Source organism: Hypoxylon fragiforme (genome assembly GCF_022984875.1).
Source record: "Hypoxylon fragiforme strain CBS 206.31 chromosome Unknown GGS25scaffold_1, whole genome shotgun sequence".
NCBI classification, from domain to species: Eukaryota; Fungi; Ascomycota; class Sordariomycetes; order Xylariales; family Hypoxylaceae; genus Hypoxylon; species Hypoxylon fragiforme.
This window is the reverse complement of record NW_026054756.1, coordinates 3,990,752-4,005,220: the sequence shown is the minus strand read 5'-3', so window position 1 is coordinate 4,005,220 and position 14,469 is coordinate 3,990,752. Positions and strand designations below refer to the sequence as shown.

Here is a 14,469-nt window from a genome sequence, read left to right as displayed (position 1 = left end):
TGATCACTAGTTTAGCCTTTCCTGCGGAGTAATTGTAATCTGCTATGGCAACATCCCTAATCCCAACGTCTTTCAGCGAATAAGATGTTCCAGTCTGCACACTTGGAAGCCGTGGCATAAATACGGCATAGTATACCATTTCAACTTGTCTTATCTCCGATTACCGGCCAAATCCCCTCGGTTTCGTCTCGGATTCCCTACGGCATTTGCTGCCATAGGTACGAGTAACTAACCTACTAACCTACTTAACCTACCCTAGGTTGCCTACTAGGTAGGTAGTTAGTAATTATTCACAGCATTAACACGATTCATTAACACTATTAATAAACATTCTAGATTCCTGGATTCCTGGATTCCTGGATTTCTGGGGAAATTAATTTCATTTGCAATTGATCGTCAAGTATGCGCAGCAAACTACCGCCTTATACTTTTTTAACTGTCGTCAGCTTCTCTTCTTCGACTGGCACAGCTTGAGCTACATCATGCCCAGTATACACATAAATCAAGCCCTCACACATACCACCCACTCCTAAACATTGAATCTCCAGTGGTCTGATATCTCGCGTGCCCCTATTATACCCTAGTTTGATCCTCTAGCTGGAGCAGAAATTTTTCAATATGATACACGGTCTGTTGCCTCGTTTCGTCCCATTGCCTCAGTGTCGTGCTCGTTATACGTCTAGAACCCCCCGGGTTATCTAGAATCTTCAATCCTACTGGAAAGACGCAGTGCCTTGCGCGCTAGAGTCGGGCTCCATATAATACTCGTAGTATGCTGGATAGTTACTCTCAGCTCTAGCACGCGTCGCCGGGTCCATCGGGCTCTTCACTGCTCCGTTTTCCTTGATCGTAGGCTTGTCAAGAACTGCCAACGAAGGAGGACTACGCATGAAGTTAGCAGGGAAGTAAACCAAAGCTAATAAGGGGAGAGGCACGTACCCGTAAATCTCACGATCGATAGCAAGGAACTGCTTCATGGCATCCGAGCCGCCCCGTTCTTGGAGATAGGTTAGGTATGTCAGGAATAGGTCCTGCTTAGCGGCCGATGATATTCTGCTCTTCGCCAACAATTCATCGAAAACTTGCTTCACTCGCTCGGCATGCTGTGGTTCCAGCTCCGAGCTCGTGGGCTGCTCCAACTCAAATGCAATCCACTTCTCCCAGAAGTGGCGGCTGTCGGCGTACCACTGGACATTTTTTAGGAACACAGTTCTGGCCTCGTCGACTGATCCCTTGATCTTCCACAGCAAGTACGCCCATCGAGTGACGAGGACGGCTTTCGTAAAAATGTCAACGTGAGGCGCGTCGATTTGCTCTTTGTAAACCTGGATGGCCGCGTCGAGCCCATTCTGGCGCCTCTCGTGGTTGGCCCAAGATACGATAGCCTCTACGCAATCGGGCAGTTGCATGAGTACAGCCTCGTAAATGTCACGGGCGACACCAGTACGGCCACACGACTCCTCGAAATAGGCGAACTGTAGTCGGACGCCTGGCCTGCTAATGGGGACGAAGAGAGTGGCAGCTCTCATGTAGATGTGGCGTACCTCTTCCTCCTTGCCGGGCTGGGCTGACATCCATCTAGCGTATCTTAACCAAAACTCATCATACAGAGCGCAGGTAACGACACAGCGCTCGTATAGGAATGTGGTTCTGGCAAAATCACCCTCGCTCTCTTCAAAATCGAGATACTTTCGCCAGTTTGCGAGTTGTGAGTTCTCCAACTCTGTGACATGGAAATAAGGTCTCTTGACCTCCGATTCATACGTCCACCGCTTGTTCGTCTCGTCCTGTGTTTTCTGGAAGATCTCGTAGAACATCGTGTCGACCTTGGCACGTATGTCTCGCTCAACTTCAAGTTCGGCCCGCGGCATCGAGCCGAGTGCAGCACTCTCGGCCTCCACTTCTGCTCGAAGACGCGCAAGAGTATCGGCAGGTACTAGCTCCTTGATAGGACGCGTGTGGGCAAGTTGACGGAATCGTTCGAAGTAACGAGCATACTGATGCATCGGGATGTGGATCACTCGTTGCAAGATTACGAATATCTTGTCGTGTGCCTCCTGTCGCTCTTCATACTCGATGTACTTGTCCCAGAAGGGGTGGGCAAGGAAGTCGAGACCCACGCAGTTGGCGGCTCGCTCGAAGAGTCTGAAAATCAAGGTCAGCTAATACAGATATCAACCAGGGGGGGGATTCGGGAGTGAGGGTGGGTAGGAGGGCAAATACAGAAGAAGAGGGATTGTGCAAGCAACTATTCCAATTCCAAATCAATCCGACTGAGGCGCTGGGCTGAGAGGGCGACGAAGATGTTCAATGTCAAACAGATGACTTTGTAGGAAACCATGGCCTGGCAGAATCTGTGAGAAAGCATGCAACATGTCATGGATTCTGTTGGCATCTCTCACCGTCAACGACTGAGCAGTCGCGTTATACGTTTTCCTTGATGTTAGGGACCGATATGTAGGTATGTATGTACTCTTGCTCTGTCGTGTGGTAAATGTTATGGGGTAGAAAACATCCTGCTATACTTACTCTCTGACTAAATGGGGGGTGTGAGTGGTCTCCATCTTGAAGGAGCAGTAGGAAGCCCAAAGATCGACGCAGTTCGTTATGCTTGCGCATCCACGTTCGTAAATCTAACACGCGTTAGCTCACATAAAATCCATCGTAGCAAAACATCAAAGGAGGCAACAGTACCATTTCGGCGGATTCGGGTCCAGAGATATTGAACTCGAGGTCGGCATATTTCTTCCAATAGCCAAAAAGTAGCGGGAACTTGAGGAGAAAGCGATCGTAAACATCGCGAAGAGTGGCGAGGGCCTGTGGGCTGGAGTTGCGGTTGAGTCCACCCTCCTGAGCCTCGCAGGCACGAATAAGCTTTTCCCAGGATTCGAAGTTGTCGGTATCAGCTTCCTGTTTATTGTATTAGCTTTGCTCAATAACAAGAAGTAGTAGGAGTTGGATGGAGGGTGTCTGATACGCACAACTTCAGTAGTCAGCTTCTTGATCTCGGCGTTCTCCTCATCAGAGGTGCCGAATTGATTAAAGTCAGACATAGCCGCAGCGTACTGGGCAAGTTTATTGAAAAGATCGGGTGATGAGGTGGATGACAAATGAAGAAGCGGGAGCCGAGTCGGCGCAAGGCTGGAGGAATGAAAGGGAATTAAAAGGAAGTCGAATGAATTGAAGTCGCAAAAGAGGACCTCTGTTGTATGTTTTGATTCTTAAGGGATAATCTCTATAAATATTTGTGATTCCACTAGGCGATTGTTTCCATGAATTAATTGGGGGAAAAAAGGAATACGTGGGATGAATGAACGGATGACAATGGACTCTCGAGATCGACGGACAATGATGGTCGCGAGAGAAAATTGGTTGGTAGAAAGGGAAAAAGCACATGCAAGTTGTAAGCTAAAATGAGGCTGGGGAGCATTGATGTGTTCTAACTTCTAACCTTGAATTTAGCTACTAGTAGTACTGTAGCTACATACTGCACAGTGTACAATACCATGTGGCCCGTGCGTATGCTTTCCGCGGCGGGCGCTTACATAATATTGTACTGTACGTTTGTAGTTACTAACTTGAATTTTTTACCTTCAATGTTGTCAAACACGTTAATCATGCAGGCCACAAGTATAAAACTGTGCTACGTCTTTACCAAACAGGAACCATTTAACTAAAAAACAAAAAGGAAGACAAGCAACTAACTAACCCACCAAGGTAATCTAGGCCTAAAAATCCACTAGAAGTCGCACAGAGTTTTTATCACCCTTCAAGCATTTTTAAAAGAAAATTGGGATTTTTTTTTCCCATTTTGATTCTTCCCCACAACCATCCGTCACAAAAAAAAAACCCCCCCATGATGTCGTTCAGTTCAGTTAACGACAGCGACGTCAATACGTACAGTATCAGTATCGCAAGCATCGTTTAAACGCAACAAAGAACTGCCTCGAGATTCTTTCATTGCTACATACATACCGGCAAGTGCGATCCGTTATTGGCAATACGTACCCATATGTACTTAGGTGAGGGTTACATACATCGTCAGCATTCAAGCCGACTGGCTACCATTCTCATACACCCCTTCACGTTTCCAATCAGGAAGTTGTTCTTCTGGTACAAACATACAATAATAGCAGGCCCGTGATGATACCCCAAAAATCAATATTTTCAATGATAGGAAGAGGGATATCCATATTTTTTTTTGGAAATGATCATAACTGTTAAATCTGAGGCCTGCTATTCACCACTTCACCATTCTTTGTTTTCTTTGTCTGTCCATCCTTTAAAATTTTCTTATTCATAGCTCTATTCTTATTATATATCAAACTTTCACGCTTTCGTACAAATACCGGAACCAAGTAAGGTACCTATAAGTATTACAAGGAAAGTGATGTGGTCCAAGATTATTAAGCCTGTAGAATAAGTAGGTAGTAGAGCGTAACATCAAGACTCAATACCTACTTAAACACGTCTATGTGTAAGTAGTTTTTCCCTCGCTAAACAAAGATCATATTGTCTTGAATAGGAATTAAGCTGTAACAACTCCTGTTTTGTTCTACCTGGCTCTTGTCTAGACGTCCAGGACACGCTCTGTAAAATTAAAAATTAGAAACCGACTCGCTAGCACCTATAGGCTATGGGTATATTTATCGTGTCCGAGCCCGAATGCCGCTGTATCCATGTCCCGAATAGAACCATGCTTCTGAGTCCTGACAACCTTATTATGCATACATGAATTAGATATATATGGGGCCCATCTCTTCCGAAAAGAATGACCACACTTCTCATACTCTAACAGTACAGCAGCTGTACGCCTCAGGGAAGGGGTAATGGCGTTCGGGCTCTTACTTTATTCATGGCCTCTTGCACGAATGCCTCTCTCCTCTGCCGCTCTAGCATTCTTTTCTTCTCCTTTTCTAGTAGTTTATGAGCTCTGTATATCCGCTCCGAGGATTGTTCGATAGCCACCTTGGGCTTCCCGCGCCCATCGTCAGAGATCCCATTTTGGGTATCAACCGACGCTTCTGCTGCAAGCACGAGAGGACCCGTGTTGAACCGATATGCTCGGTACATCTCCGTTGCTCGAGGACGAATCTTGGGCTCGTCAGCTGTAGAGACTAGTTTCACCTTCCGTCCAAAGAAGCTTTGCACTCCCTTGCGGAACCTTTTCATGTCAAACTTGGTTCCCTTTGGGCTAAGTTTCTTCTTCAGCGAGGAAAAACTGGGTGTCTTCCTTTTGATGAACATTCTTGTCGGCGTCCTGTACTCCCTAGACTCAACAACGGCCGCTATCTTATCAAGGCTGGCCGAAGACCGAGGACTCGTTTGCCCGCGTACAAGTCCCTCGTCCCCATGATTTCTAAGCTTTACGAACGACAGGCCTGCCTCCACGGGCAGCGAGCAAATGGAGCATTTCGGTTCATCGCTTGAAGTTTCCAACTCAATGGCGACCGATGTGGATGGTCCTGGATCGGGCAAGAGTAGAGGGGTTCGCGGTGATGGCTCCGGGCGACTGTCCGAGTTGACCGCGGTGCTTGCTGCAGAGGTTGGCAATGCATCTCTGCTGACTTCTTGGCTCACGGCCGCCGAGTTGGTTGGCGCCGAACACGAACAAAAGGTCCGAGCTTCTTTTACCTCATCTCTCCAGATCACGATCCGCTCCATCCTGCTATTCGATACCGTTGTGAAGACAGACATTTTGTTGTGCTGTTGGCTATCTGGTGCCTCTGGCATGTTTTTGCCTGCCAAAGGAAGGGACGTACGATCGTACGATTTTACTTTTGCTCTATATGAAATACGTGCTGTCTCGGCTCTTAGGATATAGAGAGTTGAAGTTTGAGAATTGTGTAACAGGGATAATTATTATGTATTGCCCAGGACCAGACTATAAACAGAGTACAGGTGTAAAATAAGGTGATTTGTAGAGTAGAGTTATGTATAGAAGATCCTATAGTATTATAATCAAATAGTTGACTTATTGAGAAGTCTGTGGTAGTTCGATTAGTATGATAATTATCAAGACGAGGCATCTTGCCCAGGCGAGTTTGTGGAGAACATTGAAACTATCGAAAGAGTGACTGGCACTTGGGACGCGATATCCCAACACGGTCTGAAGCTTTTAACTATTGGCTTTTTATCTTATCAAAGTGTGACGTCAATTTAAACTATGGCAATTCGGTATGAAGCAGGCACTGTCCGCCCCAGTCTCCTGAGATCTTGCCTTTATATCTCGGCCAAGGACTACCTATCTAGCCCAGTTTATCATTTCGTATACTACGTACCTAGTACTTTTCCCTAATCCTATACCCCGAAAACGACAGGCTTTTTTTATCCAGGTATCGTGAGAGTAGCGCATATTTATGTATATAAGTGTATGCTCGAGAACGTAACCACACCGCCGCAAACGCCATGCTGTATTGACGCCTCACGTTCCTCTAAATGCAATTCTACCGCAAAAAGACACGTCTAGCTTGGAGTTAGACTCTCCCATCCGTTCAATTCAACAACCTCATCACCGCAGAGAAGGTCAACGTTAGCTTTGTTCAGCCCTGGGTGCGCGTGTTGCTGTTGCTGTTGCTGTGGCCGCGCTGGTAACGCTGGCTTCCGCTCTACGTTTGCAAGACCGGGGAGACCAACTCGGCCCGAGGCTGTAGTCGAATTTGACGTGCCAGTGAGAAGGTCATGGGACGCACCAGAATCTGGACGAACTGGAGGAGGCGCTGCTTTGGACATCCCACCTGATAATGTGCCAGCCCTACTAGCTTGGAGCTTCGCGGTTAAATTGGAGACGTTTTTCGAGGTTTTACGTGGGATAAGTGGTTTTGGTGTTTGGTGATCTGTAAGTGAACCAAAATGGCTAGCTTCGGGGAGAGGAGGGCTATTGGTTGGCGAAGCAGACATGAGATGGACTGGTTTTCTAGCTATAGGAGGTGGTGCCTTGGAGTTATTCGAATTATGAGATGAGGGTGATACGTTCCTCAACTGCTGCTGCGGTGCGCCGGGATTTGAAGTTCGCATAGCGGGCTGTGCACTTAAGGGAACTGAAGACTGTGAGGATTGAGCGAGACTCGTGGCCGTCTGCCTTCTAGGCGGAGGAGGCGGTGGGGCCTCGCTCCTCTGCATGGGCGTCTGCTCGTCAAGCAAACTGATCTGGCCGACTTTGGAGGGTAATGTTGCTGCCGCATCATGTGGTGGTGGTGGCTTCCTAGGCGATGAATTGGATGCGGCGGAGGTGGAAAGAAGGGTAGAATGGTTGATATACTCGTATGGGGAGCTAGAGATGCTGGAAAAGGACGAGAGTCTTGAATTGGATCTAGGTATAGCGACCCAATCCGGTTCTTCGGTTGGAGTGAATGGATTCGAGGGACGGTTAGGATTGAGCACCATAGTGGAATTATCACGATGTCCACCGGTAGTTTTTGGTGGACCAACCGTAGACTTTGCCATCTTGCCATTCTCAAGCCACCACCTCTGCCGGTCTGAGCTTGCTGGAGGTAAGCCTGGCTCGATTGGCTCATACCCAATAAGATCTTCGTCATCTTCTGAGTCGTCACTGGCTAGACTTGCCGTTGTGTGACCGACTTCACGTTTGCGACGATCATATAATTCTCTACTGATCCGTTCCCGATGTGCCTCGTCTATGATATTGACTGCACACTGGAATGTGGCAAATATTGGGCGGTGGTCCGAGAAACGCAAGGGAGCAGAATTATACGAAAATTGCCGTATGTTCGTGCCTTTACGCAAGATACGATCCGTCCATGCCGGAATACGTGCTTTCTCGCTGTCACTCATTTAGTTAAAGCCTCAAAACACTGACGGCAAGACTCACGAGGTATCATATCTATCGACACCAACATCAAATTTGTAGGTTGGCATGAAGGTTATTCGAGCTTCTGAGTAATAAGGAAAGGATAAACCAGCTACCATTTGTAGGTTTAACTGGTGAGCGTTAGTAGTTGTTTGGCTGTTGGAAAGGAATTTTGTAGACGTACTTGGTCATTTTCATACATCTTCTCCAGATCTTTTTTCTGGATGAGATCCATGACCTTTTCGTGAGATAATCCAATACGGTAATTGAAATCTCCAAGCCAGATGACCGTATCTATAGATTATTAGCAAGCATTCGTCCTCGTCATTCAAAGTGAGCTTCGTACCATGATCATCGATACCCCTATTCCTCTGAAATCTCAATCCGTGATGAATAGTTGCGTAATCCTTGTTTCTTTCGTCATAATTGGCAAACCCAGCAGCTAGATGTGCTGTCACGAAACATATCTGTGTATGCGCATACTCCATTCTGATAGCGACAGCGCCCTTGTTGCCAGCTATGCCAGACATGCCAGTCTTTTTGACACTTCCTTCGACATTCTTTATTTTTGGAAGCGATGATGCCCTTACGAAGATGCACAAAGCAGCACCGACGAGCTGTCCGCTCCGAAGCAGGACATATTTCTCGCCGCCTACTTGTTTGGCACGGGTATTAAGTGTCCGTTTAATGGCTTTCTCCCACAGCTGTTTCCTCGAAGGGTCGCTGTTCATAATCTGTTGGGCGCTTAACTCCACAATCTCCTGAAAACCGACGGCCACTATCTCTGGCTGCGTGTCACCAAGCTCTTGAGGGCAAAGCCAGGGAGTTAGGTCATCGTCGATGCCGTTTGTACGGCCGTTTAGATTAAAAGTTCCGACCCATCTGTATCAAGTTAGCATTCCTGCAGGGACATACTAACACATCTTGGGACTCACATTGAGATGTTTTCCGTTGACGAATACTCAGCACTACGTTTACTGAGTTCACCAGATACATAATCGCTAATTGGGTCGAAAAGCAGAACAGGAGTCTGTCCAACCAACCTCCCCAGGAGTACATCAATCGTATTTTGTCTTGCCTTGTCAGCAAAGTTGTTGATGTAGAGCCGCGTTGCACTTTTCCGGGCATCTGCGAAAGCACCAGCGAGGGACATTTTCCCATGTCTAGTAAAAGATGACTTAAGAGCGCCAGTTCCTGCGTAAATCCTTGACAAAGCATCGCCGTTGTCAGCCCAAAGAGTAGAATGCCGCACCCAGAAATCCGGTGCGGCAATTTCCCCACGGTGGTTGAGGAAAGCCTCGACGGCCATTTGCGAGATAATTGTTTGAATAAGATTGGTTCTGTCTAAGCAGTCTAGGCAATTTGTTCGGAAAACTCCCTCTTGCTGAAGCACGACAACCATGCGCTGGTGGCTGGGCGGCTCATTAGTTTCCACCATATCATCTGTTAGCTCAGCAAGATAATACGCAAAACCATCAGCCGAATGCTCAATATATCGTCGTATTTCTCGAGCAGCTTCATATCCTGCAGCTTTAGTTTCTGCGTGGAAATCATAGTCCGTTTCTCGCAGAAGTGCGTGGTCCGATGACTGCTTTTCGCCAATGCGGCCCAACGAGCAGTGTTGTAATCCATAGTGAAACAAATTCGTGAGCTCTGCCTCACCCGGCTTTGTAGCACTGAGTAGATTGACGATGTGTACTGCGCCGTAAGATTGTTCTAGTTCCTCAAAATGTTTATCGAAGGCTGGCTGGGTCCCATCAGCTGAACGTGTAATGGCAATCTTTTGCTGGCCTGGGATGAGACCTGGGGTTTGCTCCCAGAATACTGGCACTGAGCCACGAACTTGGGCGTATGAGAATAGGACTCCTGAAGGGCTCCAATATATCGTTTCTGTTTCAACAAAGTTCGCAACGTGCCCATCATCATCGATTCCTCGGCTGTTGAAACGGGTTCCAGCTCTCTTGCAGGATAAACGAGAAATAACCGTGAGAAAAGACGGAAGACCGGATCGACCATCCCGTAATGGTGCTGCATTCTGGGGAATTGTTATGGTTAAACAAAATCCTCGTATAGCAGAGGTCAGAATTCTTGACGCATCAAGAGCTTCACGCTCATGTGCTAAGAGCCTAGATCTAAATTGAACTAAGGGACTTATCATGAAATAATTCCATAGGAATGATTCGTCAAAATTGTCAATGTCAAATGTGTCGGAATCTATTGGCCTATATGGACAATATTAACCTCTCTCTCTCTCTCGCTCTCTCGACTTGACAGAAAGGAAAAGAAAGAGCTAAGCTCACCTATCTTGCAGTCTATTTGTTACGTCGAAGTCTGTACTGTAGTAGAAGCTACCATTGCTTAATAGCTTCTGTAGCTCCTGGTATGGATATTCGATTTCCCCTTCTCTTCGACTTAGGCTCTGGCCATACGTAGATGCGGAATCGGAGAGGTCGCTATCGTAAGGGTTCAGCGGCACTATATTATCATACTCGGCACTGTTCAGGCAAAAGAAGTCGACGCTAGCGATTCTCTCAACCGTCTCGCCCGGCCGTACTGTTGCTACTCGCAATGCCTGCGTGACTACGCATAGGAATACGTCCTGGTTTATCGATATGAGGCCAAGTGTTCCGTATATTGGTCGGGGAGTTAGAGGCCTGAAGTCGCTAAGAAGCTGCTTGGAAACAGGCGAGAATTCGACCATGCATTTGGAAACAGGGCTATCAGAAGTGGCGCGAGGTCTCCCTGACGAGACGGGCGTGAGCGATCCATTGCCAATTGCTTCGCTCGTGGTAGAGGAGTATCGGAAAATCAAGGCATGAGTCGGTGTCGCAATAGCGATTGCTCGGTGAGGATATTCGCGGAGGAGTAGCTGGCTAGATTTATCGGCAGATAGTGGTGCAGTGGTAACATTTCGAGTCGACTGGGGAGACTGAAACTGATCCATGCTGAACTAGCAGGACAGTCAAGGGACAGTCGAGGTTCAATTCGGAATGATTCAAAGAACAGCACATAGCATAGGTAAGCTACTGGGGGGGGGGGGGGGGGGGGGTTAATCAGTAAGCCCGAGATAAAAACAAAAGAGAATTGAAAGCCAACCACCAAGGTGGCATCTATTCATGTGAGTGAATGAGTGTACGTGTATATGTCTGTATGTGTGTATGTGTAAGTGTATGCGTATACGTATGTGTTTGTGTCTGTGTAGGTATGCGAGGTATCTACATACAAATTCTCAGTGCTGGTTGCAGTCGCAGGCACATGTCCCAAGTTGTGGCCTGTGACGTTGCACCTTTATTTTTTTTGGTCTGTAGTTCTGGCTTTCCAACTGGTCAGCCCTGCGAATTGACGGTCCAAATTGGCTGAAATCTGAACTGGGCACTGTGGAGAGGAAGAGAGAAGGGGGAGGATTGGAGCTTCTGGAGTGCACTAAAAAGAAGACCGGCTTGGCGGGGCCCGCGGTACATCCTAGGTACCAATGAGGCTGAAGCGGAGACTAAAACGGGAATCCCATCCAAGGTACTATTGTACCCAGCATCTTGGTCACCTGTGACATTTTAGGTATGTACCTACCTAACCTAGTACCTTCCCACAAGGAGCCCTGGAGGCTAAAAGTGTAACACTGAACAGTCAATTGTAGGTAGTATCAATGATGTACACACCTAAGTATATAAAGTTCAAAACAGATTATCATTGTATTGCATTAATATGCTTAATTGTTTACAGAGCAGTGAATGAGTAACTAGCCTAACCTAGATACATTAACCTATATAACCTATATAACCAGCCATTATTATCATCACACGAAAAAAAAAAATTACGGATCACCAACACCCTTGCTGAGCATATAAAAGGGGTTACATCACTCATAAATGCCTAGTTAGGTATACTGGTAGACTGATAATGTTCATTGCAGATGGCATTGCTAAAATACTAAAAGTGTTATGGCTATGATGGTATATCCTGATGAGTACAACGTGTAGATGCCTAGGTAGGTACCTAGACATGGAAGTTGTAAGAGTTACGAGCACCATTACTACTACTATTTATGTGGATGCAAACTCAAGTCTCAAAAGAACTAGAAAAGCGGGTGTTGAGTTTTGTTTTATTTCTGATTAAAGGGGTACGCATTACGGACGTGCGGATCAACAACACTTGACGAGTGGAATGAACCACAAATCAAGACAGAAGACCAGCCTTACGTGTTACAGTCTGCTGGAGGCCAACCATCGAAATTTCTCTGTCCGACTGGTAAAAACAAGGCATGGATCATTTGCAATTCCACCTCAAGCGGTCCCGTACACTATCTTGCGTGATACGTAAGGTTTAGCATACAAGGCACTGTCCTAGGAGGATGCGCAATGTGCTGATCAAAGGAAAAGTGAGATATCTCTTCTCAAAAACCACAAAAACAAAGAGGGGGAAACGTGTATGAAACTGTCCGCACTACCGTCAACAAGCCCTCGCCGCCCCTGAACAATGCAGAGGTAGTTTTAAAGAAAACAGCCGTAGTTGAGGAGATACGTATCGTATTGTCACGTAGAGGGCATACTATAGTGTATGCCTGTACTGACGAATCCTCGAGCGAAACGCGACAAGGGAAACCTGCCCGCATTTTCCAGCCCTGCGTCAAACCAACTCCTGTACCATCCCTCCCAACCGATGCTATAAATCCTTCGCCAGCTGGGTATCAACGGAACCCCGGCCCTTTACAAAGTTTTTCTTTCTTCAATGGAGTATGCATATTCAGCTGAGGCAAGGAGGTATCGAACCAAGGATGGTCTACGACTCGGCGGGAGCGGCAGCCGGGGCATCCTCCTTCGGCTTCTCAGCTTCCTCGGCTGGCTTCTCATCCTTAGCACCCTCTTGGGCAGCAGCATCGCCCTCGGCGCTCTCTGATGAAGTCCACAGAGTCAGGTTGTCACGGAGCAGCTGCATGATGAGAGTGCTATCGCGGTAAGACTCCTCAGAGAGCGAGTCAAGTTCTGCAATGGCATCATCGAAGGCCTGCTTGGCAAGATGGCAAGCTCGGTCGGGCGAGTTGAGGATCTCGTAGTAGAAGACGGAGAAGTTCAACGCAAGCCCAAGACGGATGGGGTGAGTCGGCGTGAGCTCAGTCTGGGCAACGTCGGTGGCGCTCTGCGGGAAAAAGAGTTAGATTGAAAAAAAGCATAAATCTGTGACTTGTAGATCCTACCTTGTAAGCCTCGTGGGCAGCAGTAGCAGCAACCTTGCGCTTCTCACCAGAGGCGAACTCGGCCAAGTAACGGTGGTAATCACCCTTCCTATGATAGGGGAGTACGAACATTAGCATATGATGATTACCTCGGAAAAGATGTAATATTTCGGGGAAAGGCAACTTACATCTTGTGGTAAAAGACCTTAGATTCACCGGTGGCGGCGTTGGGGATCAGGCTCTCGTCTAGAACATCCAGAACATCTTGGCAGACCTTCTCAAGCTCGGTCTCAATCTTGTTGCGGTAATCACGGATGGTGGTGACGTGCTTGTCAGAACCCTTGGACTCCTCCTTTTGCTCGATCGAGGAGATAATTCGCCACGAGGCACGTCGGGTACCGACAACGTTCTTGTAGGCAACGGAGAGAAGGTTGCGCTCGTCAACAGAGAGTTCTCCACCGAGCTTGGCAACCTCCTTCATGTAGGTAACCATCTCATCGTAGCGCTCAGCCTGCTCGCAAAGGCGAGCTAAGAAAGTCTTGCTAATACGGGACACTAATCAGTTCTTATTCTCTCTGCTTTATTTTTTCTTGTATTGCATGGCGGGGGAACCATGGAAGTAATAACACGCCGGCGGTCATGCGCGGTGTAGGAGTTGACGGTTAACGAACCTTTCACGCTAAATGATGAGGAAATAACGTTAGCAGAGTCCCTTTTCCAAAAAAGGGGGGAAATAAAAACAGAATGCTGGATCAGACACATGACTATCAAGATAGTGTATGTAATGTAGTGTCGTGTTGGAGAGCGAGTGTAGTGGTTGGAGTAGAGGAAGAAGCATGAGCGAGACAAGGCAGACAAGCCGAGCCCTGGGATGATGGAAAGGGGAGTCGAAATAGTGAAAACTTACTTCAGTGGTCATCTTGGTTGATTCTGGTGAAGGATTATGGGGATAGAAGTGGATGAAGATGAACAAGTGGGATTAGAGATCAATAATGAGTTGTTTGTTTTGCAGATTTGGAGTTTTGCAGGTGTCGCGAGGTTGAATGAGAAAAGGGAGATTGTTTACAAGGTATGTACGTCGAGTTGAAGGGTGTTGAAATTCGACGAGGTTCAGGTGCGGGAGGAGAAATCAGTAGGCAGCGGTAGTGGTAGTTGCGGCCAGGGCTACCAGGTCTTAACCAGGTCTTACCAGGTCTGCCAGGAAGTGCCAGGCCTGTCAGGTCCAAAATTGCGCCTGAGTCTCCAACTTTGGCACTTGGCTTGTGCGGAAAGGAAGAAAGATACAAGAGTACTTACGTATCTTCAGGCATTTGGACCAGTACTAGGTACATATGTAGGTAACATTGAAACCTTGAGACTGAAGCTTGCCGCAATGCTCAATGTTTCTTTTTCCCTCTTTTCCCTCTTTTCCAGGGCTTGCTTGCCCCTCATTGCCGTCTTCGGCCTGGAATCTTCTCTCACCCTACTATGTACTCACCACATGCACTCA

The 14,469-nt window shown here is 47.3% G+C and overlaps 4 protein-coding genes across 4 annotated transcripts; all 4 read right to left on the bottom strand.

The window, feature by feature from the left end:
• Positions 1 to 254: 254 nt before the first annotated feature.
• GGS25DRAFT_472594 (pre-mRNA-processing factor 39) lies at positions 255 to 3,423 on the bottom strand. The gene is made up of 5 exons (XM_049259466.1): positions 2,982 to 3,423; positions 2,695 to 2,910; positions 2,530 to 2,633; positions 940 to 2,145; positions 255 to 882 (listed from the first exon to the last, which is right to left on the bottom strand). Exons 1-5 carry the CDS (start codon positions 3,051 to 3,053, stop codon positions 714 to 716), a joined length of 1,767 nt encoding a protein of 588 aa, XP_049121989.1. The 5' UTR covers positions 3,054 to 3,423; the 3' UTR covers positions 255 to 713.
• Positions 3,424 to 4,451: 1,028 nt separating this feature from the next.
• GGS25DRAFT_472590 (uncharacterized protein) lies at positions 4,452 to 6,075 on the bottom strand. The gene has a single exon (XM_049259465.1). The coding sequence runs from the start codon at positions 5,731 to 5,733 to the stop codon at positions 4,816 to 4,818; it is 918 nt and encodes a 305-aa protein (XP_049121988.1). The 5' UTR covers positions 5,734 to 6,075; the 3' UTR covers positions 4,452 to 4,815.
• On the bottom strand, positions 6,076 to 11,206 carry GGS25DRAFT_472585 (SacI homology domain-containing protein). Its single transcript, XM_049259464.1, has 7 exons — positions 11,034 to 11,206; positions 10,111 to 10,956; positions 8,746 to 10,032; positions 8,157 to 8,692; positions 7,995 to 8,104; positions 7,832 to 7,941; positions 6,076 to 7,783 (listed from the first exon to the last, which is right to left on the bottom strand). The coding sequence occupies exons 2-7, from the start codon at positions 10,752 to 10,754 to the stop codon at positions 6,466 to 6,468; spliced, it is 4,005 nt and encodes a 1,334-aa protein (XP_049121987.1). The 5' UTR covers positions 10,755 to 10,956; positions 11,034 to 11,206; the 3' UTR covers positions 6,076 to 6,465.
• A 1,380-nt stretch (positions 11,207 to 12,586) lies between these two features.
• Positions 12,587 to 13,473, bottom strand: GGS25DRAFT_517497 (14-3-3 protein; the record flags this gene model as incomplete). The annotated part of the gene is made up of 3 exons (XM_049263400.1): positions 12,587 to 12,943; positions 13,002 to 13,089; positions 13,169 to 13,473. 3 exons carry the CDS (start codon positions 13,471 to 13,473, stop codon positions 12,587 to 12,589), a joined length of 750 nt encoding a protein of 249 aa, XP_049121986.1.
• Between the last annotated feature and the right edge of the window lie 996 nt (positions 13,474 to 14,469).

Bases quoted from the DNA above. Each gene is read 5' to 3' on its own strand.
- GGS25DRAFT_472594 (XM_049259466.1), bottom strand. From the start codon at position 3,053: ATGTCTGACTTTAATCAATTCGGCACCTCTGATGAGGAGAACGCCGAG. The intron at 2,634-2,694 runs GTACTGTTGCCT...AACGCGTGTTAG, and splicing joins GACCCGAATCCGCCGAAATG to ATTTACGAACGTGGATGCGC. The intron at 883-939 runs GTACGTGCCTCT...CTTCATGCGTAG, and splicing joins ATCGATCGTGAGATTTACGG to TCCTCCTTCGTTGGCAGTTC.
- GGS25DRAFT_472590 (XM_049259465.1), bottom strand. From the start codon at position 5,733: ATGCCAGAGGCACCAGATAGCCAACAGCACAACAAAATGTCTGTCTTC.
- GGS25DRAFT_472585 (XM_049259464.1), bottom strand. From the start codon at position 10,754: ATGGATCAGTTTCAGTCTCCCCAGTCGACTCGAAATGTTACCACTGCA. The intron at 10,033-10,110 runs GTGAGCTTAGCT...TTGTCCATATAG, and splicing joins ACAAATAGACTGCAAGATAG to GCCAATAGATTCCGACACAT. The intron at 8,693-8,745 runs GTGAGTCCCAAG...AACTTGATACAG, and splicing joins TCAACGGAAAACATCTCAAT to ATGGGTCGGAACTTTTAATC.